The sequence below is a fragment of the Arvicola amphibius genome, chromosome 10, assembly GCF_903992535.2.
Source record: "Arvicola amphibius chromosome 10, mArvAmp1.2, whole genome shotgun sequence".
Taxonomy (NCBI): Eukaryota; Metazoa; Chordata; class Mammalia; order Rodentia; family Cricetidae; genus Arvicola; species Arvicola amphibius.
Window position 1 is genome coordinate 7,860,936 of NC_052056.1, and position 26,690 is coordinate 7,887,625.

The 26,690-nt window shown below is 48.1% G+C and overlaps 1 protein-coding gene across 1 annotated transcript in view; it reads right to left on the reverse strand.

The window, feature by feature from the left end:
- Positions 1–26,690, reverse strand: part of Hunk (hormonally up-regulated Neu-associated kinase) — a 101,604-nt gene that overhangs the window by 2,520 nt on the left and 72,394 nt on the right. Inside the window, 7 exon segments of the mRNA XM_042055799.1 lie at positions 730–817; positions 819–947; positions 3,174–3,221; positions 7,864–7,947; positions 12,383–12,545; positions 16,805–16,940; positions 23,412–23,539. Of these exon segments, the coding sequence (XP_041911733.1) occupies positions 730–817; positions 819–947; positions 3,174–3,221; positions 7,864–7,947; positions 12,383–12,545; positions 16,805–16,940; positions 23,412–23,539 (776 nt within the window).

Below are 26,690 nucleotides of genomic sequence, written 5' to 3' on the forward strand. Positions count from 1 at the left end.
TAAATCTCCTTCTGAGATACCTTATACCCTCACCTCTGGTCCCCACAATACCATGAAACCAAATCTCTGCTCCTACAGGCCACAAGCCCCCCAGACTCTCATACCACAATTATCTACCTGATCTCCACTCCTACAGTCCCATGCACACCAGCCTCTACTCCCTCCGTACCACGCAACCCCAGCCTCGGCTCCCTCCTCGTACCCCACCCCCAGCCTCTGCTCCCTCTGTACCACACACCACAGCTTCTGCTCTCTCCGTACCCCGCACCCCAGCCTCTGCTCCCTCTGTACCCCGCACCCCAGCCTCTGCTCTCTCCGTACCATGCACCCCATCCTCTGCTCCCTCCATACCACGTACCCCAGCCTCTGCTCCCTCCGTACTACCCACTCCAGGCTCCGCTCCCTCCGTACCCCACACCCCACACCCCAGCCTCTGCTCCAACAGCACACTCTCCCTAATTTCCTCCTCTATGGTTCTATGCACCTCAGTTCTTCTTCCAGAGTCCTGCTACCCTGACAACTTGCTGCCACATCTCTCAATGCCCGCTTCTTCGTGTCTACAAGCACTATGTACCCTCATCTCTGTTTCCAGTACACCCATGTGCCACCTCTGTCTCACAAGTGCTCAACACCCCACCATTTGGCCCCCAGGTCCCATTGGCTTAGATGTGCCAATGGTACCAGTCTTCACAAGCATCTGCAGGCAGCAGGACCGTGGAGCTGACCCACCTTTGTCGGGAAAGCCCGCCTTGGAGGCCTTGCGGTCTTTGAGGAGGGCTTTGGTGTTCTGGATCTGGGTGATGAGGGAGGCCGAGGGGCTGTTTGTGAGAGGGAAGGCTCTTGTCTGGCTTCTTGGAAAATGGACGATGAAGAAAATCTCCCTTTTTTTCTTGCTCTTTGGGCTCTTTTATCCTTCCAATCAAAGAAAACAGGACACAGTCAGACACCTACAAGAACAGACTTTAGGACTCTTCTCTGAAAAGTCACCCAAATAGACAAGGGGAACTCCAGCTTTTAATGCGGTATATTTTTGCGGTGTGTGGATGAAGGGTTGTCGGGGGCTGAGGTCTAGTCCACGCTCCAGGCGGCAGCTTCCTCTGCCCCGGAGCAAATAAACCTGGTCTCTCTCTAGCTCATCGCCCTGCCTCAGCGTGTTCCAGAGTGGTCAAGGCCATCCTATGTGACCAGGTATCTGGAAAAATGTGAAGGAACTAAGGAGCAAACAACCCAGAATTCCAAAGAACTACTGTGAGCCTTTGAAGCGCTGCCCTACTGTGTTGCATTTGACATGCTGCCCTACTGTGTGCATCTGTAGCGCTGCCCTACTGTGTGCCTTTGAAATGCTTGCACCACTGTGTGCCTCTGAGCCCTACCCTACTGTGTGCCCTGAAGCGCTTGCCCTACTGTGTGCCTCTGAAGTACTAGCCCTATATGTGCATTTGAAGTACTGCCCTAGTAGGCATGGGGGTGCAGACCTCAATTTATTGTTGTGAGGTTAAGTAAGGAGGATTTCAAGTTCAGGGCCAGCCTGACTCACACAGTGAGACCTGGATGTGGTTAATCCTTCAACTTGAATGGATTGAGCAACTTGTAGGGGCTTTAAAAAGTCTGCTCCTGGGGGTGTCTATGAGGGCCCATTCCTAAAGCCTTTAGCTCATGAGAGCAGTAATCCTATTGACTCATCTGCTGATGGCTTCTAAACTTAACAGAACGTTAGGGGAGAGGTGACACCTAGGGAGGTGGGGCTTGGCTGAGAGAGAGGTCGCTGAGTGTGTGCTATTGGCAGCTATATTTTGTCCTGGCCTCTTCCCATCACTCCATTTTTCCCCATCTGCTACGATAAAACCAGCTCTGCTGTGTCCTTACCCCTATGGCCTGAAACCTCTGAGATCAGAAGCAAAATAATTTGTACTATAGGTTATTTTTCTCAGGCAGATAGCACAACAATGAGAAAGTCCACCATAGATCCTGTGCAAATTTATCCATCCATCCATCCATCCATCCATCCATCCATCCATCCATCCATCATCAAGTGGTACCAACAGAGAGATAGCTGATTTCATTTAATCTTAGACCTAGTGTGTTTAGTCTAAACTGCACAGAGCCCTGAGAAGTCCTGTTAGGTTAGACTTTCTATTGTCTAAGCATTGGCGCATTTATATGTAGATCTAAACCATGCATGTATGCTGCTATTTTTTTAAGCTGTGGATTGCATCTTTATAGAACTAGATCATAATCTCTCTAATAAGAGTGGACTTGACTGTTAGATTTGCCTTCAGCCCCGTGGCCTCTGGCATCAAGCCAGGTCCTTAGACACAGCCTTACATTCAGCTGTTTGGAGGGAGAGAGGGTCAGTGGGAACTGAACTGAATTAAAATTAATTGAGTTCAAGTTTCTGGGAATGGTGAGGCCACGAAGCAACTGCAGAAGGAGAAATCGTTTTCCTGGCCCTGATGACTACACTGATATTTACCGTTAAACAAGGCATCCCTGACTGCGTGCCGGGTGAGGGGAAAGGGCAGTTTCCCACATTTTTCTGTCTTTAAGTTGAAGGTTTTGCAATCCGAGGGAGCTCATCTATTTTTCATTTATGTTCTGAGAAGCTTAGTGAGGAAGCATCTCTGCAATTTCACAAAGTGCCTTTCCCAACAAGGACACCCGGCACCTCTGTAGAGAGCTCCTGATGACAGGGTCGCTCAGGAAAGAACAACAGGGAGAGTGGGAAGTGGGGATACTGGGTTTTTAGGGCCACAGGAGATGTAACTTAGCCGGTGAAGGGGGAATGAGGCGGAGGAGAGGCCACCCAGCTCCTACAGCTTCTTCCGTAGCCGCCACTTGCCTTTCCCGAGGGTCACAGTGGGCTGTGATGGAGAAACAGGCTGGGGTGACCCAGTGATGGACCCCAGGAACAGACTGAAATGGACCTCCATAGCCCTCAAGTCAGCACTGTGAACCCCTGACTCCACACAACTGGGGTGGGATCAGAAGGGTGGCAGCTGGGGGAGACATCGCAGGAGACTCCTAATAAAAGGAAGACACACACACACAACTATCTATCAATCACTCTAGCTATCTTTCCACCATATTTCTGTTTTCATGTGTGTATGTAAGTGAGAGAAACTACATCTCCCTGGAGAGCCTGGCTAACCGATCAGAAACCCCCAGGCTCTTACCTGCACAGCATGGAATTCCAAGTCTCTTGTCCAGGTGTCCAGGGAGGCCTGTGAAGGACACCAATTTTCATCAATTCAAGAAGTTACATCTATTACTTATTCCCAAAACTCCATCCCATAGGATTCCCCCTACATCTCTGATGGAATACAATTTCAGTGTGTGTGTGTGTAAATATATATATATATATATAACAACTGCCCTGAACCACTGCAATGTAAGGAGAGGCAGGTGTCCTAATCTGTAATGATATTTTATTTGCATTTTAATAAATAAAGTTTGCTAAGTTCAGGAAGTGATACAGCCCCACTGACCAGCCTTACAGACCAGGCAGTGGCGACACACACCTTTAATCCCAGTAGCCACAGAAACCGGGCGGTATTGGTGCACGCCTTTAATCCCACTCCTAGAAAGGAGTATAAGATGGGAGGAGACAGCTCCCAGACACAGTCTCATGCTGAGATTCCTGGAGGCAGGATCGCCATTTCAGACTGAGATAGAGGTAAGAGTCATTGGCTGGCTGTTTTGCTTTTCTGACCTTCAGGTTGCACCCTAATTTCTGTCTCTGGGTTTTTATTAATCGTGCTACACTAATCTATATATCCACATGTAGGGCAGATCTTCTAGATGAAGTTATTCAACTCTAAGACTGGGAAGGGAGACGTGCTCTCCTGACAAAAGAGCAATTCAGCGCGTTTCTCCAACAGTGCAGACGCCATGGAAAAAACACCCACATCAGGAACTAAATCTCACCAGCAGCTCAATGCTTCTCCTCAGAGTTTTCTCCCAGCCCAAACTCTCTTCTTAAGACTTTTAATTTTAACTAATTAATCAGTTAACTGTGAGTATAGGGGCACACCAATCATAGTGCACATGTGGAGGTCAGAGGACCCCCTGCAGGAGTTGGATCTCCCCTTTAACCTTGTGGCTTCTGGGGAGCAAACCCCTGTCCTAAAGTAGCAAGTTCCTTCACCTGTGACCCATCTGGAAGCTCTCTTCCCAGCCTCTCTGTCCCAGGTGTAGCTACCATTTTCATTGCCTGCAGCACAAACCACTTGACCCGACTCGACACTTTATTTTTTATTTTAAAATATCTGTATGATATAGTTTATCCTGCTTCCTCCTCCCCAGTTCCTCCCCAACCAACTTTGTTCTTTCTCTCAAAAAACAAACAACAAAAATCAAAATCCAAAACAGACCAAAAAAATGCCCAAACAAGATGATGATGATGATGATGATGATGATGATGATGATGATGATGATGATGATAGCAGCTTACGAAAATCCATGGTGTTCGTTTTGTTTGGCCAACCCTAGCCTGGAATGTGGCTGAAATACCCAGTAACACTCCACTGGAGGAAACAGATTTTCCCTTTGGTAGCAGGCATCAACTGCAAATAGCCCCTTGGCCATTCTTCATTTGTGTGTGGAATTTATATACATCATATATATGCAGGTGCTCAAAGACAGCGTCAGATACTCTGAAACTGGGGTTCCAGGCTATTGTGTTCCTCCATGTGGGTGCTGGAACAGCAGCACCAGGGTCCTCTGCAAGAACAGTAACTGTTGAGCCATCTCTCCAGCCCCAAGTCACATAGATGTTTAAATAAGTCCTAAGCTGAACATCTTAATATTTACCTTTAAACTTACAGTCTCAATAGATCAGCAATATCTCAAAATTTCCATGTTGGAGTTTTAGCCTCTAGGACCACAGAATACAACCCTGTTTGGAGTCAAGTCGTCATAGTGATAGCTGAGTTAAAGTGAGGTTGTCAGGACAACCCTTTTGCAGCAGGACTGGTGTTGTCACAAGGCGGGGGGAGGGGAGGAACTGGACATGGGAGCGCATCTAAGATGGCACAGGAAGGCAGCCGAGCCGAAAGGAAGATCAGCAGCAAGTACCAAAGCCTAGGCAAAGGCTGGCAGCTGGTTCCCTCTGCTGTCCCTCAGGAGGAACCAGCCCTGAGTCACCCTGACCTCTAGAATTAAGGGACAGTAGATTTCTGCCCTGTCCCTGCTGCCCCATGGCCATGGTCTTTTCTGGAGCCATCCATCTCCTGTTTCTAGTCTATATTTTATAAATTGACATTATTTTTAAGAGATTTCAACCAAAATGACATTACACCATTTTTGTTCTTAAAGATGGGTTTTCACTCTGTAGCCCTAGCCAGCCTTGAACTCAGAGTTGTACAGGACACCACCTCCTGAGTGCTCCCTTGAAGCACCCTCTCTTACACCTAGCTCATCTAAAGTCACCTTCAACAACCAGTTTAAAATGATGACCAGCCTGCCTCCACCCGGTGGGCCCGGGCTTCACTGGACACCACACATTGGTGTTTCCAAGTGAGATACCTCTACCCCTTCCGCCTGTTTTTTGTTTGTTTGTTGTTTGTTTGTTTTGAAGACTGGGTCCCTCTACATAGCCCTGACTGTCCTGGAACTCTCTCTGTAGACCAGGCTGCCCTCAAACTCACAGAGATCTCCTTGCCTCTGCCTCTGTGCTGGGATTAAAGACGTGCACCACCACACCCTGTTACATGTTCCAATTTTACAAAATAGTCTCTTCCTTTTTACAGGCACAGGAAGAATAATTCTTAATATTACAGCACTGTAATTCCCAAGGGAAGTTTTTGAAAACTCAGTTAAATTTATTTATCCTCTAGTACAGAAAAGAATAGAAATGAGGAAATAAAAGAGGCCACCCATGCACTCAGGGTACAGGACCCAACCGCATGACGTCCTGGGAGCTTGTGGCCCTCCAGGCAAATCTCTGGTGAAATGCGACCTCACTCTCCCATCCACCCTCACCCCTGCACTGTGTTCCCCTCCCTTCTTACCCTCACCCCTGCATTGTCTTCCCCTCCCTTCTCACCCTCACCCCTGCACTGTGTTCCCCTCCCTTCTCACCCTCACCCCTGCACTGTGTTCCCCTCCCTTCTCACCCTCCCCCCTGCACTGTGTTCCCCTCCCTTCTCACCCTCACCCCTGCACTGTGTTCCCCTCCCTTCTCACCCTCACCCCTGCACTGTGTTCCCCTCCCTTCTCACCCTCACCCCTGCATTGTGTTCCCTCCCTTCTCATGCCTGCCCGTGGCAACTGAAGTGAAACCAGGGCCTCCCCTCGGCTGCACCAGTGAAGCCTGGGGCATCTAAGACCTTCTGAGAACTTTTCCTACCCAGCCCTACTCCACTCTCTGGGTTCCGACAGAGATGAGTTGAGCAATCTAGTAACAGCCTGTAATTCAATTAGCAGAAGAAATGCTGCACATTGGAGAAACAAATGGATCACGGGAAACCGTGATGCAGTTTGCCCATTAGTGCTCCTATGTAAATCCTAGCTGTTCAATATTTCAGCAAAGGTTTAAAACGTCCGCCGTGTGTTCTCTGGCCAAGTGGAAATAACCATCAGAGAAAGGGAGTCTGATGAGAGATGGGGCTCTTCCCATCAAGGTGCTGGCACTTATGGGCACATCTCAGAAGGCTGGGAGTGAGAGAGCAGACAAGAAGAAAAGGCATTGCTAGCCTCAATTCAGTCCAATTTCTGACATAGGACAAGGTCCATTTTATCTGACCACTTAGCAAGTATTTACTGGTATGACATGGTACTTCCACCATACCACGGACCATGCAGGCTCTCGGATGCTAACATGCTCCTTGATCTTGTGGAACTCACGGTCCACACGGGAAGTCATTTATTCATCAGCTGATCCCATTAAATAACCGAGAAAGTGCTGCGACCATCCCTGCATGTAGAACGCTGGAGGGCAGCTGCCTTAGAGAGAATGCAGACCTCGGGCACCCGTAATCACTGCGGCTCTACTCACAGTGGCCAAGCCGTGGAACAGACCTTGCTGTCCCACAGCTGGAGGATGGCTGAGGAAGATGTGGTCCATGTGTTACATACATGAAGGGTTTGGTTATTTTGTGGTTTTTCAGCAATTAAGAATAACAGAGTCATGTGCTTTGCAGGAGAATGGATGAAACTGGGGGAAATCACATTAAGTGAATTAAGGCAGCCACAGAAGACAAATATCATTTTCCTCTCATGTGTGGTTCCTAGACCTTATAGATACACAAAATCACGTATGTATATGCCATGAAGTAGAAACAGAGCTAACTAAGGCAATAAAGGACTATTTCTAGAGTGGGGGTGGGGGAAGGGGGGAAGGAAGAAAGGGAAGGAGGAAGGAAAAGGGGGAAGGAAGAAAGGAGGGAGGGAGAAAGGAAGAGGGGAAGGAAGAAGGGAGTGAGGGACTGGAAGATGAGAGAGGGAGGAAGGAAGAAGGGGGAAAGAAAAGGGGGAGGGAAGGGGTATATGCTCAAAGTACCTTATGTACTTGTATGACATGCCTTTGTGTAAAGTAATACTATATATAATACATTTAAAAAGTTTTTTTTTAAAAAAAGGCATTTAACAAATCTCACTGAACAGACTCGGAAACAAAACCAAAGACACAGAGTCTTGACTCCCAAGACTGGATGTCACTGGTGTGTGGTACGGACTGAGCACACAGGTGTTTAAATGTCCCAGGGGTGTGTGGCACATAAGGCCTTGTGGCTTGGAGGCTGAGCAATGCTGGCTCTGCTGTGAAAGCTGTAAAGGTGTTTGTCCTTTGGTGTTTCTGGGTTATGGCGGCTGGCTTTCTTTCCATCTTCCCTATAATAGCCGGACATTTGCTTCAGGGCCACTCACCTCGTAGGGCTCCTTGCTGGCTCTGCACTTCTCTATCTGGTAGAGCTGGGTCTTGTAGCAGATGCCATCTTGGATGTCAGATTTCTACCGAAGAAAGAAATAAAATGTAGCTTAAGTCTTGGCAAACAGAAACATTTGTGACACAGTCATGAATTTTCCAACCAGTGCTTGGCTAAGAGAAAGTCAAAGAATGGCTGGCACTCAGCAAGCTACAGGGCAGCATCTCATGCCAGCACTGAGCACAAGGGGAGTCCAAGGCCCAGAGTTAGGCAGCCCTGGGCCAGTCTCCACTCTCTACTGCATCTCAGTTCCTCCATCTGCCCGGTGTTTGCTGTAGGAGGAGAAACAGAAACCGGACAGTTAAGCTGGAAGAATGACCTACTAACCACACCGAGGAGGAAGCAGCACGCTCACTTGCTTATTGTAAACAGGGGCGGAACACAGTTCAGTTGGTGGAGTGCTTACCCAGCACTCGTGAGTCTGTTCCACCTACAGCACTAAAAACCCCGGCATGGCGGCAAACACCTGCAACCCCAGGGCTTGGGAAGCGGGTGCTGAGCGAGCAAGGGTTCAAGGTCATCTCTGACTATATAGAAAGTTTGAGGCTAGCCTGGAACAGGAGACCCAGTCTCAAACAAACAAACGCAGCATGAAAACGCAACACCCGAAGGAAGGCCACAGCAAAGTCACAGTGGAAGCTAGTGAAGGGCACAGCTTGAGAGGACGGAAGAGAAAGGAAGAAACGACAAACAAGGGGAGACAGGCATTCTAGTTCACTGATTTCAAAATCCCACCCTGGCTATTAGTGATCGGCCAAGATAAGCAACCGTGCCTACAGGGCAATTAGATGAGCCACATCTGGCTACCACAGAGCCGCCACATCTGGCTACCACAGAGCCACAGAGCGGACCAGCGGCCGTCCTGGGAAGAGATCAGTTCACTCCCCGCCTAGAGCTTGGATTCTCGGTCCAGGTAGGTCTTACGATGGAAGAGTTAAGTGTCATTGCTCAATAAAGCCAAATGCTTCTCCAGTCAGATGCGCAGGTCTGTGTTTCTGGGGATGCTTTCCACGGGACATTGCCACGCTCAGCTTTACGGCACTCAAAACTGATGCTAGACAAAGCTGAAGAGAGGAAATGACAGCAGAAGGCAAGGAGCCTGGGCAAAGCAAGGCACAGCCTAAGAGTTTCCGACACAATGTCCCTCTTGCTTGACATGAGCTATGACAAGGTATCGAGGGACCGTGAACGATCAAACCTGTTGGGTGTGAACACAGAAGCAGCCATAGGACACCGCTTTCCATCTGACTTTGGAAAACACATTGCTGTAGACCACCATGGGGCAACATCATTCAGTAATGTATGAAACTAAGACTTCCCTACACGTCAGCGCCATCAAGGCACGCTAAGATCCCGAGCAACAGTCATCATTTGAAAAACGGCGTGTGTGCATCCTCCTATGATCTGGGAGCCATTTGAAAGATTAGCTTTTCGCCTCTGGCATGATCTCCACGTGCTATATCACCTGGAGCCCGAAGGAAAAGGTTGTATGGAGGCGTCTACAAGAATACTCATATTTATAATTCATCACGCACCATGCCACTCATACATCATCTACATCATAAAATATACAGCAAAGTAGGAATTTAAAGGATGCATGAGAAGGAGACTTGAAGATGAGGTCTCTTGCAGCAGAAAATTGAAAAACAGCCTCAACTCCCACCCGACTCTCAGGGTCTCCGCCGAGAGCCGGGAGCCACGTGTGGCACAGAGGCTGTCTTGCTCCTCCTCCCTTACCACTTATGAAATAACAGACTATACCACCAGGGCTTGCCTGGGGGCCCTGGAAGTTCACCTGCTGGAAGCTTGGTTCCTCGTGTGACAGTGTTAAGAAGTGGTAGGGTCTTTCCAACAAAGCAGACAGGCACAAGATAATTAGGTCATCGGGGTATCATTCATGGAAGGGACTGGTACTGTCTCACCCGGCACATCAGTTACCAGGAAAGTGCTGTTGAAAAGCGGGCACCGTACTCGCTTGGCCCTTTGCCTGAAGTTATTTCCCTTTTCTGGCAAGTTGTGACAGAGTGGGGACGCTCCTTAGAGGCTAGGGCATGATCTCAACTCTCACTTTCCAAATCTCAGGCTCAAACAAGCCTGTTTTTAAAGTGAGTGTCCAGCCCCTTGGGCATTTTGTTATAGTAACAGAAGATAGACATATACATACATATATATAGCAATATATATTATATATTAGATATTGATATTACATATTCAAGCTTGATTGTAACTGCAGACCCTGTCTTTCTATGTTATTAAGGGCTAACTTTCAACTTGGCACAGCCCAGAAGCACCTGGAAGAAAGAGTGTCAGCTGAGTAGCTGTGTGTTCTAGGCTGGTCTGTGGGCATGTCTCTGAGGGACTGTCTTGATTATCAACTGATGCAGAGGGCCCAGCACACTGTGGGCGGTACCCTTCCCTGGGCAGGTGGCTCTGGGCTCTGTAAGAAAGCCAGCAAGCTAGATGACAAGCCACTAGGAGCATTCCTCACTCGTCCCTGCCTCCAGTCTTCACCCTGACTGCCCTCGATGATGGGCTGTGACTTGGGAGTAGAAACCAACCAAACCTTTTCCTCCCCAAGTTGCTTTTGGTCAGAATATTTTATTACAGCACCAGAGTAAGATAATGTGTCACCTAATGCCACTGTCCCGTGACTGACTGACCGCCACAGAGGGACCGACTCACAGCCTCCGAACTCCAGACAAAACGTTTACTTACTCATGATGATTTTCCTTCTTTGGGAAAGCATCTTAGTGTTTCCTTTCACATGTCCTGCACATGCGTGCACGTACACACACACACACACACACACACACCAAGAAAGCACTGGGTAAATTTTCCTGGAACCAAATTATACGCTGACTCAGCCTGGGAACACCTGACCATCCACCCAGATGTTTGGTCGACCTCAAGTCAAGCTTCTTCAGACGTGTTTTCTAGCTGCCTCTCAACCTGCCTGCTGACAGGAGCTTCAACAGGACCATCACACCCCACGGACATTATTTTGGTCATTTCTATCCTGTCAAGTGGACACATTTCTCCAGCTGCAGGTGGATTTCATCTCCTGCTCTAAGATAGAAACATTAGATTATTGTGTGACTTTAAACAGTATCGAACTATCTCTAGAAGTCTGACCTTACTGTCTAGGTTCTGCCTTCCTGACAGAAGCACACCAGCAGACCTCAAGGTGCAATATACACAGGGTCAGGGCCACTTTTAAGACAGTGGGTGTTTGACCAAATCTCAAATGGGCTTCTGTCAACCCTGAGGTTATCTGGTTGACTTCCCCTCAGAGCCGGTCAGCACTGCACCTACCTTTCTGCATTAATGCGGAACAGTTTGCATAGAATCTGTACACTGCCTTACAGAATTTTTTTCAAGAGATTGTCCATTTGGAGGTGACTGACATATGAACTACTGTGACCAAGCTGATAAAGATACCATACTATCAGGGTACTACTGGTAAAGTGGGTATCCCACAGTACTCCACATAAGGCACTAGGCACACTTGGCCTTTCTTTTATTAATTTATATGTGTGTGTGTGTGGTTTGCCTACATGTATGTGTATTATGTGTGTGCCTTATGTCAGAGGAGTCCAGGAGAGGGTGTTGGATCACCTGGGACTGGAGTTACAGACGCCTGTGAGCCACCTTGTAGGTGCTGGGAATCGAACCCAGGTCCCCTGCAAGAGCAACAGTGTTCTAACTGTTGAGTCAGCTCTACCCTGTGACTTGAATTCTTTAACATCTGGCCTGTGTGAAGCTGCTGGAGTCAACCCAGTGAAGCACATTGTGTTCTCATTTTTGGGAGAAGAAACCCTAATCATTTTTTTTTCTCTTGGCACCTGGTTCCAGGGCTTCCTACAAATCCCAATTTGGGGTAAGTCATTTATAGGAAACCATACAATATTTGCATATAAGCTATGCGTATCTTCCATACACTTTAAATCTCTGAATTACTCACAACACCTAATACAATGCATATGCCACACAGCTATTATTTAGGGAATAAGAAAAAGAAGGTCGGCACATGTTCGGCCCTAATACAATATTCTTCTAAATATTTTTGATCTGTGGTTGGTTGAATCCTGCAGACACAAACCATCAGAGAAAGGGCCTCCCAGTGGCTTTTCCTACCCAGCTTTATAGATCCAGGTACGGCTCCACAACCTCTAAGAGCAGTGAAGGCTACAGTTCCTCTAAAGCCGAGAACTCAAAGACCTAAGAGGCGACAGAATAAAAACAGACAGCTGAGAACACAAGACAAACAACGCTGAAGGCCCTCGGGGGTCTGCCAGGGCTGTGACGGGAGAACCTCTCCGACCAGGAGCACCATCTAAGAAACGGTGTTTGCCACATTCAAAAGACTCGGCCTCACATTTTAGGCTAAAATAACAGCACGGATCAAGTGTCAGTATCTGCGTAACCCTGGGCAGAAGATGCTCCTCTCGGGTCCCACTTACCCCTGACAAATAGCGCTCGAGTTTCTTGTTTAACAGGAAGTAGATAGCCAAGATGTGGCAGGCGCGGTTGGAGAGCACCGTGTTGATGACGTCGCTGTTCTTATAGCCCAGCTTCTCAGTCATGTGCAGCACCACGCTGGGGCTCAGGTCTTCCAGAGAAATCCTGTGAGAGGCAGACACCGAGAACCAGTCACCTCTCCACCTTCACAGAGCGGCTCACAAACACGGCAGACAGAAGGGGACCGCACAGGGCCCAGGGACAACCGGGCCCTCAGTCGCTCACTCATTCACTTGATTTTTTTTTTTTTTTTTGAGACAGGGTCCCATGCAGCCCAGGCTAGCTCAGACTCTCAGAGCAGTTGAGAGAATGACCTTGACTACCAGACCCTCCAGAGACTACCTCCCGAGGGCTGGGATTGGAGACACACATGCCACGCCTGTTTCATGTGCTACTGAGACAGAACGCAGGACTTCGTTCACACCAGGCAGGCACTGCCTCAACGGAGCTACATCTCCAATCCCAACAGACATTTTATTTTGAAATTTTTTTTATGTATATAGAAAGGTGGTGGGTTTACTATATAATGTTCCTTACATATCTGTGGGCTTTCCATCCATAGGATTCAATTAATCTTAAAACATTTCAGGGGAAAAAATAACTACATCCATACTAAAAAAAAAGTTTTTTTTTTTTAATTGACGTTATTCCCTAAGCAATATAGTATAACAACTATTATAAATCATCCAGGGGTGATTTAAAATGCATGGAAGAATTTGTGTGGTTTATGTGCAAACTATACCATTTCATATAAGAGACTTCAGTGTCTGTAGATTTTTGGGTGGGGTATTTGAAAGCAGCTCACCTTATAATCCTGTAGACCAGGCTGGCCTCGAATCTTCCTGTCTCTGCCTCCCGAGTGCTGGGATTAAAGGTGGGCATCACTACACCTGGTGTCTATAGATGTTTAGTATCTTTTGGGGGGCGAATCACAAGAACTACCCCACCGATACAGGGAAACACCTGTGGTTAGTGTGTGCGCACCATCACTTTGAAGTGTGGGTGTACTTCGCCACACTTCCTCCATTTTCGGTTGTTACTGTTGCTGCTAAAATATTTTAAACTGTAGGCAGCATGCCATGTCATTTCTAAATACTTCAGTGTGTGCCCTTAAAACTGAAGGACAGCCAGACCTGGTGGCACAGGCTTGTCACCCCAGTTACTGGAGAGACTCGGGCAGAGGGATTCCAAGCTGTGTTAAACAGATGTCATAAAAAAAAAAAAAAAAAAAAAAAAAAAAAAAAAAAAAAAAAAAAAAAAAAAAAAACCTAAAAATGAACACATGAGGCAGAGTTGTGCGAAAACTCCTGGTGTCCTCACGCATACTGGCAAATCATGGCCATGCAGGGATGACCCCACTCCTGTGTGCTGCCTCACAGTATGTGGGGAGGTGCAGTGTGCCACCCCAGCGAGAAGAGAGGGAGGGACGGAAGTAAGAGGGATGTCAGCGCTCTGTATCTGTCGTCTCAAGAACCAGGAGACTCCCCCATAATGTAGGGTTTTGACTGAGAGTCATGTATATCGTGAACCTTTTCTGGTAATGAATATGTTTGGTTCTAATACATCTGTTATTGAATCTTTACCATTTTTGGCTGATAAAGAGAATGATAACCACCAAATGTGGTGGCTCATACCTATACCGCCAGGGCCCAGGAGGCTGACACAGGGGGTTCACTGTAAGCTTCTAGTTGGCCTGGGCCGCATAGTGAGTGTCAGGCTAGCCTGGATCATGTAACGAATTATAATTTGAGCTAAGTACATTCATATTAAGTTGCATTGACACTATTTTGGTTTCACTCTGGCCCATTAACAGAACTGACTATGGGTGTGGGCTGTCCAGGTCCCACAGGGAGACAGGAAGAGGAAGGAAGGCCTTCTCCCCTACAAAATGTCTCTGTCCACACCAGGAAGAGTGGCCAGGCACCCAGCCAACACCTTCTGACCAGCTGGGATGAGTGTTTACTGTAAAATATTTCTTACAACATTGTTCCATCCTACCCTTTGGAGATCAGCTTAGAGGCCGAATGAATTCACAGAAGAAAGTCGTGCAGAATATTGTGAAACTTTTCCTTACTTTCCCAAAGGGAAAGGAACACTGACAATATCTAAACTAATTAAACCAAGAGACAGCAGTATCTGGAAACTAGAAAATAAATTTTACATACACACACACACACACACACACACACACACACACACACACACACACATATATTATGTGTCTTTGGCTGTGTTATTTTTTATTTAAGGGCTAGTAAAACCAGAAAAACAGTTACCAGAAATAGATATTTTTTGCCTCAAAGACTAACACTTTTCCAAAATAAAAGCTGTAAATAACACATACCTCCCCCAATATATTAGAACCCTGGTCTCCTATCTTAGAAACAGAATGTTGTTTTGTCTGTTGTCTACAATGAGCCACAGGCCATAGATAACAGAACACACCAAGCTGCTGTTTTCTTTAAACAAGACCTTTGCCATTTTTACATTTACCATTTATTGGCTAGTTGTTTCCTCTCTCTGGCTCACTCGCTTGCTCTTTCTCACACACACGCACCCTCACACACACACATTCACACTCGCACACACATAACTAACACATAGTCACATATTCTCACACCCTTGCATGTACACACACATACACTCACAATCTCTGTCTCTCTGTCTCTCTCTGTGCCTCTCTGTCTGTCTCTGTCTCTCTCTGTCTCTCTCTGTCTCTGTCTCTCTCTCTCTCTCACACAGACACACACACACACACACACACACACACACACACACACAAACAGACATTACTAAGCTGGCTAAACCAGGATAAGGAATTAAATCTGTTTACCTCACCAAAGCCTGCCTCCTATCCCCTGTGGAGAGGCTACAAACTAAGCCACCTTGTAAGTGTTTGACACTGAAGAAGTAGCTGTCTGTGTCTCTAGTGCCAGCCCCACAGCCTTCAATAGCTTCTGTGTTGGGGGGGGGATGCTCAGGTAGACAGTGATTATATTAGCTTAACGACTCATTTGGTGGCCATCAGTACCACCTCTTCGCAGAAGGCAGCCCGCGAGCTGCTCTGCAGAAACAAGGCCGGGCCCCCAGCTTGTCTGCAGGCTCACAGGGGATAATTGTTCTGGTGTCTGTTTCCATTCCTGGCCCAGACTGAGCAGGTATTGGAAAACAGTGTCTATTTCCAGGTTCCCTTGACAACCTGGGTAACCCCGGACTTAGTCTAAATTACCACTCGTGAGTTCTACACGGTAACTAGACCAAGTCATCTCCTCGATGCCCAGGGCGAGAGCAAATTTGGTCAAGTAGCCTGGACGCGGATCCCAGGGATGTTCATCCAGGCACTTTAAGCAAGTCCATCCCAAGTGAGAGCCCTTGTTCAAGAGACTCAGCACTTCAGCTCTCAGAAGGCTTGGCGGATGTTTCTAGAACTTCTCGCCCAAGACCAGGGGATTTTCAAAAATACAGTCCCAGAGGATACCCTTCCCCCGCTCCTTTGTCTGTAGTTCTCTGATCCTCATTCAAGCTTGGTAGAATGTGTAGTGCTTTCAAGGGTTAAAAAAAAGAAGGGAAATGGGCTACCCTGGAAGGCTGGAGTCAGGCGGCCTCCATATCGACCGGAGTAGCCCAAGGGAGGATCTTTATCCCTCACTCAGAGAAGCTGAGAGTAGAGAAATGAGTGTCAAAGCGCACAGAGATGTTTCTCGTGCCAGTCTTCCGCTCTGTAGACTGCCCTCAGCAGACACAGGCCAGGTGAACTGACTCAGTGTACCCGTCCAGAGCCCTCGTGGAAACTGGGAGGTAAGGCCTCCGTCCACGGCAAGTCCACAATATGGCAGCCGATGAAAAGGATCCGACCTTATCTGTACCCATTCCAGATACTTTCAAGCAAGGGACTTGGAGCTGAAAGACACATCAAGACTCAAGCAGCAGACAACATGTGTAAACAGGTGATTTCAAAGACTTAGTTCCTTGGGATCCTATGCTTAATGTTGGCACACACACACACACACACACACACACCCCACATAGGTCACAGTTCATTTAAATAGACCCTTTAAGTGAACTAGAGGGCCCCTTAGAGAATATGTAACCCATCAGAGCAAGGGTTAGTGAGGGGGCGTGTCCTGTAGATCAGCTTCCATTCCTCCAACCAGGCTCCACAGGACCCAATCAGCACAAAGGCATCTTCTTGCCCAGTGAGAGAGTGGCTGCAGAGGTAGGCAAGGCCAGGCAAGCTGGCCAAGGGCAGGGGGATAAACAGCGCTGACTTCAGTCACGTACAGCTCCTGTCTGGAGCTGTGGAAGGCTCACAGGACAGGCCCCACTGCACCGGAGAAGGCGTCCCTCTGCAAGCACTGGTTTACCTGTTGGGATAGGTGACATTACAGGGCACTTTCCCAGTGTAATTCTCGTTCAGCCAGCGATTTGCCAGCGCTTGCTGAATATTTGGCCTCTTCACAGGGTCTGGTTCCAGGAGCGAGCGCAGGAAGTTGACGGCCCCTGTGGGAGAGTCAGCAAAGAACATACCTTACGGACTGAACACGGGTGCCGGCACCGTGGCTGCAGGTCTGCTTCCAATCTCGGGGTCTCTGGCAGGGCTTCATTTTGATTAGGCACAGATCATGGAGTTCGGTCCCCACCTTCAGGACCATGCATTTCTGGAACAATCTGTGGGCTCCTATAGTCACTCAGAGATCAACCACAGACAGGAGCTATTTCCACGTGGGGGATGAAAGTGTAAAAACTGAGAAAACGCCCAACAGCATGGTGGCGACTGAGCGATCCATCAGCAAGGAAGAAAGACGAATGAGTTTGAATTAGACCCTTGAGTTTGATCCTTACCGCAGGCACCGTGTCTCGTGAGGTGCTTTCTGGCTGGTTGGTTAATTGATTGTTTAATGACCCAGGGATTAAGCCTGAGCCATCGTACACGCCTGGGAAACACCACTGAGCTATGCCCTCAGCCCTACCTTACTTTCTATTTTGAGATCGGCTCTCACGAAGTAGCCCAGGGTATCCTCGAACACCTTCTGTAGCCCAGGCAGACTTCTCTCTTCCCCACCTCAGCCTCCCTGGTATCTTGGATTACACACATGCGTTACTGGGAGTCCAGTCTTCTTCTTTCAAAGCTATTCTTTACTGCCTCCTACACTTGCCCCAAACTCTGTGAGATTCTAACACAGTGCCCAGTCTAGCCTGAACACACGTTCACCTAGCCACATGCATCAGGCTGACAGGACACCAGAGATCTGCATGCTTTGGTCTAGGTGTTAGGCCAACTCTAACTTATGTCTTCAAATTCCAGTTTGTCACAGGGTTCTAGCAAGCAGACCACAGCAAACCCGTGCCCCTCTGATGCTGCCCCTTAAACAGAAGGAGATGCCTAGGCAGAATGCACGCCAATAGTATTTGCTCGTATTTCCAGCCTAAAGACAAGTGTAAGGAAGGATGTATAAACCATTGACAAAACTATAAAATCCGTGCAGCCCCTCTTGCTTCCATCCCCAGCACAAGCAATTTGTTTTAATACCTGGTTCTCCTCTCACTAAACGAACGTTTACAGAACACCTGTGATCTACCCAGACACTGGAGGCAGGAAGCTGGATTCTGTAGCCTTTAGGATCACAATAGGAGGGACAACTGGACAACATGCAAAACCATATTCTGGAAGGCCTCAGGTACAGAACTGTCCAGCGAGAGAGTCTGCACACAGATTGAGGGTCCACACACAAAGAGTGAGAGTTCACACAAAGACACTGAGAGTCTACACACAGACAGCCCACACCTGGACAGAGAGCCCACACACGGACAGAGAGCCCACACACGGACAGAGTGAGTGCCTACACACGGACAGAATAAGTGTTCATACATAGACAGAATGAGATTCCACACACTGACCTGGTTTTCCTGAGTTCTGAGACTCTGTTCTCCTGTTCTATGACACCTTATCATAATGTCTTGCAAGGCACTGAGATACACCTCATCCGGCAAAGTGACTGTCTAGCTTGAAGAATTTATCCTGGGATAAATTCCTAAAACCATATAAGTCAGGCACAAGCCTATGAACCCAGCACCTGGGAGGTGGAGGTAGAAGGGTCAGGAGTTCAAGGTTATTCTCAGCTACATAGCAAGTTCAAGGCCACCCTCAGGGTAGGATACATAAGCCACATCCTCTTCCCTCTCAGAAGCAAAAAATACTATTCCTATGTATGTAAGCATGTTCGTATCTATCCAAGTACACATGTGCACTTGGGTGTGTGTACACACCCATGTGCATGTATGTAGAGGCTAGAGGACCACCTAAGGTGACATCTGAAGGGGGCATGGATCTAGGGAAAGTCAGGGAGGGGGTAAATATAATAAATACATTGTATGAAATTCTCCAAGAACTAATTAAAAATGAGGGGTAAAAAGGAATGCCACTCACTTCTGAGACAAGGCTTCTCCCTGACTTGGAGCTCAAGTTAGCGCCAGGATCTTCTTGTCTCCCCCTCTCCAGCCCTGGGATAGCAAGTGCATGCCTGCCACGGTGTTCACCACACCCAGCACCCTCATGTGGGATTCGTGGAATCAAACTCAGGGTTCTAGGCTTTCAAGTCAAGTGTTCTATCAACTAAGTCATCCTCCTAGGTCCCCCACCAAATACTTCTTTTATTTCGTTTTCTATATATCCAAATCTACCGGCTCAAATAGTAAGTCCCAGAAGATAATCTCCATTTGCTTTGACTCCAAATGGCTCTTTCTCTCAAGAGCTCTTTCCCAGGGTTTTGATAGAACCCTGCTTATCCAGAAGCGGTGATGGAAATTCACTTCTGCACCGGCCCCGGTTGCCATTTTATACCATTCTTGAAAGAATGAAGGCCCTTCTGTGAGCTATGGTGGAAATGAAGCTGTCAAAAGAGGGGCCAGTTGTGATCAGAATCGGCTCCATAGCCCTTTGCTAGGCCACATCTGTAGGTAAATTGTGCATCAGCACCCAGCGGATGCGGCCATCTGCCTTCAAGAATATATTGAGCCACTGCCCCAACCCACCACTAAATAGGGGTATCTATTGTTCAAGGACAAAGTGGTGTGTTTGATGACTGACTTGGGTGGGGCGTGTGAGTCAGGGTGCCTTCTGAAATCTCTGATGCCCACCTGTAAGTTACTGGCATCCATTTACAGCCGGGCAGGGCTTCTTTGAAGAATGATTAATCAGAAGAGCTAAGGGTACCCGGATGTGTGTTTCTGTTCTATTTTCACCTCCAAGTGCTCTAAATCTTCACAAACTGCTGATGAGCACACATAATTTTAGTCCAAGTCCCTGCTGACGGTCATACACCTCTGGACGTCACAGTCATCACACCGCTGTCCTGAAAAGACTTTGTGAACATCCTCAGAGTGCTTCGAAGTTTGTCCTTGAATCTTGAAAATATCCGTGTCTCTGGGGCCAAGAGGGATGACGCATTCCCCGCTAACCCAGAAAGTGAGACCTAGCATGGTCCTGGCCACACTCGCCTCCTGAGAGCTGACCTTTGGGCTTTATACTCGAGCTGAGAGAGTTAGAGCCAAGTGGGGGCTCCGTCACCTGCACACACCAGGAGGCAGGCACCACTGGGGGGCCAACACCGTTTCTTTCAGCAGCAGTCTGACTTCTCGAGTCTGAACTGGCTTATGTGAGCACTGGACACTGCCAAAAGCAAGGCTGCCGGCACCAGACAAAGACACCCTACATTACAGCAGCCAGGCAAACACAAGCAGAGGCCTGTCCTCAAGGGAGGCTTCCCCTCACCGCCACTCAGCTAAAAATCCCTTCACAATGGATGGGTAAAGCCTTCTTGGAAACCTTAACCGGGCCCAACCCTCAGCAATGCCAACGTTTCTTCCTCAGCTTCTCTCTCCGTGCATCTGTGAGACAAAATCCTCTTAATTGGAAGTGTCTGCTTGGAATACATTAGAAAGGCTATTCTATGGCGCCGTGACGGAAGAGTAAACTGTTGGGAAACTCTCTCAGCCGCGAAAGCATTCGTGAACTCTGTGCTGTGCAAGAGGCAACTTGCAGAAAGCGGAAACCAACTGGAGGAGAGTTGGAAAGGCCCCCAGGCTGAAGGTTTCCAATTGCGTGATTGGGAACAGGAGGCGATTCTTGGCACATTTCATAGATTATCAAGGACAGGAGCACTGCAATTTTTTTTCCCAACTGAACTTTGCTAAAAATAAATTAATAAATAAAACTTTGAATTTAATCTAAATGGTAATCATAAGATTTAATTGATGTAATCATTTCAAATAGGGCAGACAGAATATCAAACTAACGATGATATGTGTTCCTGATAGAGGTACCATTGGTGCATTTTCAATTTGTGATGACATCACTCGAAACACAAGACCTAAAGACAAGAGACAAGACTTTGAAGTTCATAAGCTGTGGAGGGGACAGATCCTGAGTTAAGTAAGGAAAGAGGGCCAGAGATGGCTTAGCAGTTTAAAAAAAAAAACTGGGTGCTGTTCTTGAGGAGGACCCAAGTTCAGTTCCAGCACCAACATTAGGTGGACAACACAGAACTCCAGCTCCGGGATCAGACACCCTCTCTGGCCTCTGCAGGTGCTGCACACATATGAGCGTGCGTGCGTGTGTGTGTGTGTGTGTGTGTGTGTCTGTAGTGTGTGTCTGTGTGTGCACGTGCACGTGAATGTGTTTTTAAAAAGAAAAGGGAAAATGAAAAACATAGTACGAAGGGAAATGCGGGTTTTCAGTCAAGCCAACGTAATCCCTCTGAGACTCTGGTTCCTCACTGGTAAATTGGGAACAATGGCGTACACCTTGTCTGACAGAGTGAACAGGCAGGAACAGGGGAAAGAACTTCATTCTGTTGGTGCGTGAAGAGACTGCTTCTCTTGGAACTGGTAAGCTAGTACTTCTGGATATAACAGCTGATCACAGGGGCACGAAGGCCGACCAGGCTTGCTGCACCACCCTGCTTCTCCTACAGCCTGTGCGTGGCTCACACTAGTTCTGTCCACACATCTCGGCCTTTCCACCATCAGCACCCGTGGTGGGTGGCACTGCTCCCTCCCTAGGGCCTGACGGAGGCCATGTGCCAGCCAGGCTTAGATACAGAAGGCATGGGTGGCTTTTACTGCTGGGCAGGGACCTCCTCCTTTAACTTCTCTGCATGGACCAGCGATGGGTTTGAGATCCCACTTGGGCTCAGACCTCGTCTATTTTTGATCCAAACTTCAATTAATATGAAGCATACAAAGTAAGCCCTTGTGGTCTCGGCCACTGAGAACTGGGGCTGGCCGTTATCAACGCGACCCAGCAATTCTTCTCTTGGCCACTTGTCTTACAGAAATCACATCCGCACTAACATCTGGGGTTGGATGTTCACAGCAGCCCCAAACTGGAAACATTCCAGCGGTCCTTCAGCGGGTGACAGGCTAAACAAACTGTGGTCTGTCCGTTCCGGGGACACAACTCAGCAGGGAAAAGAGATCTTAGCACAACTGCAGCGAGACAAGGGGCTTGTACGTATTCTCCATCTTCATGATGCCTTCACTTCAAAAACATGAAGAGAGACGGAGATTGGACAGTGGCCAGTAAGGCTTTGTAGAGCCGGGGGAGGGAGGAGACAACGCCTATACAGGGACGGGGAGCGGTTCTTGCAATGCAACTGTGTGTCTTGATGCCACCTCACTTAAAGCACCAACACTACCATCTAACCGACATGTTTATTTATCCATATATATGTGTGTGTACAGATACACATATACGTGTATATGCGTGTATATGCATATATTTGCCTCTCCCACAGATGTATATGCTCTATAGGAGCAGAGGCTACGTATGGCTCTCTTTCTGGCATCTAGAACACACCTAGCATGTGATTGGTTGTCATGGACTAAGAGAACGGATATAAAATGATGAACACATGGATGGATGAATGGACGCTTCCCTAGGGCTTTATGGCACCTCCTAACACTTCCGAATGTCCAGAAGCCTCGTGCGGCGATTCCTTCAACACGTCGTGAATTTCCTAACTCCACGAGGCAGGGCCCCCAGTGCAGAACTATTTCTTCTACAAGTCACTACTGTAACCTCTCTTCCCAAGGACACAATGCCTCCCTGGCTCTCAACCTCCGGGGATTATAATCTGCTTGATAGGCGAAAGTGTAGCTGGATTGGATAATCATGCCCAAGAACTCATTTCACGTTGGGTCCACTGACAAGAGTATATCTCAGGTCAGTTCCCCAGACGCTTACAAACCCAAGGGGAAAACACTCAATAGTGGCAAAACAAAATGTATCGGGAAGGGGGGGAAATTAAATAATTGGCCTTTCTTTGTCAAAAGCCTCATTTTAGTGATCCTAGACTTACTCTAACACAGCAATTAAATGGCCCCTCCGAGCTGAGCGCAGGCCAGGAACTTGATGTGAATTGTGAACCAAACAAAAGATCGGATCCTATCAATTTACTGAGTCTGAAACCCAATCTTTACTCAAGTCTTTTCCTGCAATTCGAAGGGGCTGAAGTATGAGAGAACTCCTCAAAATCATCTCTGATTTAATCTAATGAAGTAACCGAGTCCACATATGCCCGAAAGCTTTTGGACGGCCTCAAAACCCATATAATAAAACAAACCACGGAGCCAATACTTGAATGAAACCACGTTTCCCTGAAGTAAACTGGCTGAAGCAAACGAGTCTTTCCGAGGCCGCACTGCACAGTGTGGCTGCAGCTCCTTCTCAAGCAGAGACGGCAAGGCCCTCTTGCTGGGTGTGGTTTGTACCAGAGACAGAAGGAGGGGACCGGAGCTTCCGAATCACAGTGGAAAGGAGAATGCACGTGCAATGGACGACTGGCTTTGCGGGGACGGGAAGCCCAGCAGCCTCTGTTGTTTGGACAGGGAAAGGAAATCACCACAAGGGGAGTCCAAACCTGTCCGAGCACAGGCGCCCAAACCCTGAGTCCAGGGCAGCCGAAACATTACCTGTGGAAAGCTGGGTGGGGAGCGGGTTCATTTCTTTGTCCACCATCTTCTGGTACAGAGCCCTCAGGCTGAAAGGCTCCACTGTGAAAGGCAGGGTCCCGGTCAACATAGCGTACATGTTCACGCCTCTGAAAAGAGACACATCGAAGCGTGAGAACAGAGCGGGTCCCAGGGTGCAGAAGACAAAGGGCACACAGCCAGCCAGCTGAGGCGTCTTTCTAGAACCCTCCAGTCATGTCACGGTCGAGGTGTTGACACCCGAAAGGCTGGGGTGAGAACACTGTGAAGATGTAATGAGGGCCTCGGAGATGAGCAAGAACCGGAAGAACTGCCTCTGGAGAAGAAACCACGCTGTCTTCGCTCTGGATTCGGGCTGAGTATCTGCCGGAAAATCTAAAATGCCCCAATCAGAAACCTCTTGACTACTGAAATGACACCACAAGCAGGAAGCGCCCCCTCTGGCTTCATGAGGTAGTGCACCAAGGGTACTGCCTAAAATCGCCTTTAGGCTGGGTCTAGACTGTATATGCAGAACACTGACTAGGGTCCCATGCTCCGAATACTTCATTACATACATACAAAGATTTCAAAACCAAAACATGGTTCTGGCCCTAAGCATTATGGACAAGGGACACTCAAGTTGTAATGAGAAGACATCAACACCAAGAGAATTCCAAATAGCAGAATGTGAGACACACTGTTAGGAGCCTTGGAGTGATCCTGCCAGCCTGTAATATTTCCAGATATACTATGCAAGGTAGAACTTACAAGGGGCCAGATTAAATGATACAGGGCACCCCTTCTGGGTTAATGAGGGTTCTGGCTTAGCACTCAGTCCTTAGAAACCAAACTCCACACCCAAAGCCAGTCTTCTATCCATCTCTTGTAAGCAAAGCCATGATACCCACTCCAATCTCTTGAATTTTGCTCTAGGAAGTCCTTTCCAGGCTCATCTCTCAACTGATTAATTATTGGGAGCCTACCACCAGGCCCTGGACCAGTATCTCAGCTATGGTTGAGCTATTGCTGAGCAGACTTAACTGCTTATACCAAAGCCAACCCAGAGGACAGCGAAGTCTTCTGGGAGAATTTTATTCTCTTGATATATAAAGTTCCTGTCATGTGGATGAGGTTTCCTGATGGGGAAGAAATGCCTGCTCGCCAAGAGGCCTCCACTCTTCAAAGGCACAAGGGGCGGATGTGTTTTTTAAAAAAGGCAACAGGATTTCCAGTCAAAACAGAGCCAATGAGACTGGTTGAAATTAAGACCCTTCGGGCCTAATTCCACAGAGGCGCCTCTGAATTCTGCATGCCATATAATGACAGGTACTGGAGCCCACACTGCAGCCTCAAGCACGCTCAGATTCCAGATGTAATCTGAGACTCAGTTCTCTCTCTGAACTCAGAACGGAGTCAGGGGACAGACACATTCATTCCACAGATTCTTGCCGGATGCCTCTCTCTGACTGAGAGTTCTGTCAGCCAGACAATGGTGCCATTTTGGATTTTGAGCTGGAGAGGAACAGGCAATGGGCAAACACACGAATAAACACAACCCTTTCAAGTAAAAATGAGATCAGAGAGAGGAGGACAATGTGGGATTACACTGCTTTTGATACAGGCTCAATTAAGGAGACCGACCGGGCAGCCTCTTTGGGGAGTGTTTTATGTATGAGCTTATACATCTTCAGTCGGATGGACGAGGCCACGTGACAAATTACATAACCCAAGAGTCAAACAGACAGGGCGGATGCACAGTTACAGACAACAGTCATTCTTGACGCGTGTTCAGTGCAACACGTTCCTCAGGGCATGAAGAGAGCTGAACACAAAGTTCCACAGCCAAACAAGTTACCTACACAGCGAGTCACCCTCCCACACAAGCGAACCAAAGGGGCTCAGACTGGAGATCTGAGGAGGGTGGCAGCAAACACACAGTACTGCTATCAGTCAGAATGAAGCGATAGATTTCACACAGAAATCAAGTAGGCAAATGAAGGGATACACCAAGTTAAAACTCAGAAACCAGACCAGTCATGGTGGCAGAACTGAGAAAGCCAAGGGAGGCAGTCTGGAAGGAGAGGGGAGGGGAGCCGAGGTTGCGGCTTGTCTTAAAGACCCATTCTGCAGGTTTGCGTCTTTGATGTGTTTTTTAGGTAGAGCCAACTGCTTGGCTTTTGGGAAGTCTTCAGCACTGACAGAAAAAAAAACTAAGAAATCTCAAATCTATGCGATATTTACGAAGAGGCCTTAGACATAGGCTTTAACGAGTGGAAAACCTCTGGCCTCTCCCACGGTTACTGAAGACCACTAAACAGTTAACCTCCAAAATGAACTGTTCCCAGCAGCCTGGAGGCGGCCTCTCCTGCGCAGGGCTGAAGGAGGACCGGTGGCCAAATACTAAGCCAGAGTTTTCACCTTCTGTACAGGGCTTCTGGAACAAGTCCAGGTACTCGCCCACAGCCAGGACTTTACTGTATCCGTATCTAATGAGGAGGAGGCCAATGTGGACTTGATGTGTCAGGGATGCACCTGTGAGTCTCCTGCTAAGGGTAGTGGCAAACAGTCTCTCAGAGTGTGTCCCTCACTCTGCACACCAGCACCACCTGAACACGGCTTCCCAGAGTGTGTCCCTCACTCTGCACACCAGCAGCACCTGAACACGGCTTCCCAGAGTGTGTCCCTCACTCCGCACACCAGCAGCACCTGAACACGGCTTCCCAGAGTGTGTCCCTCACTCCACACACCAGCACCACCTGAACACGGCTTCCCAGATGTGTTCTCACTCTGCACACCAGCAGCACCTGAACACGGCTTCCCAGATGTGTTCTCACTCCGCACACCAGCACCACCTGAACACTTGAAAGTGCACATTCCCGGGCCGGCTCCAGACTCAGAGTCAGAAACTCCCAGACCTTGTCAGGTGTGGTTTAACAATCCCACTGGGGCCAGTGAGATGATCCAGTAGGCAGCTGGCCAGGCAAGCCTGGTGATGTGTGTCTGAGCGCCGCAATGCACGTAGAAGTTAAAGGAGAGACATGAATCCACAGCAATGTCCTCTGATTCCACATGCCACTGAGACGTGAACCTCCTCTCCTCTCTCCCTCCCTCCTCTCCTCTCCTTCTCACTCTCTAACACACACACACACACACACACACCACATACACAAATGTACTTAAGTGCAATAATGATGAATTTAAAAAAAAAACCTCTCTGAATGCACTGTGCTTTAGAAGCCACTGGGAGGATAAAACATAGATGGTGGGAGACTCAAGTCC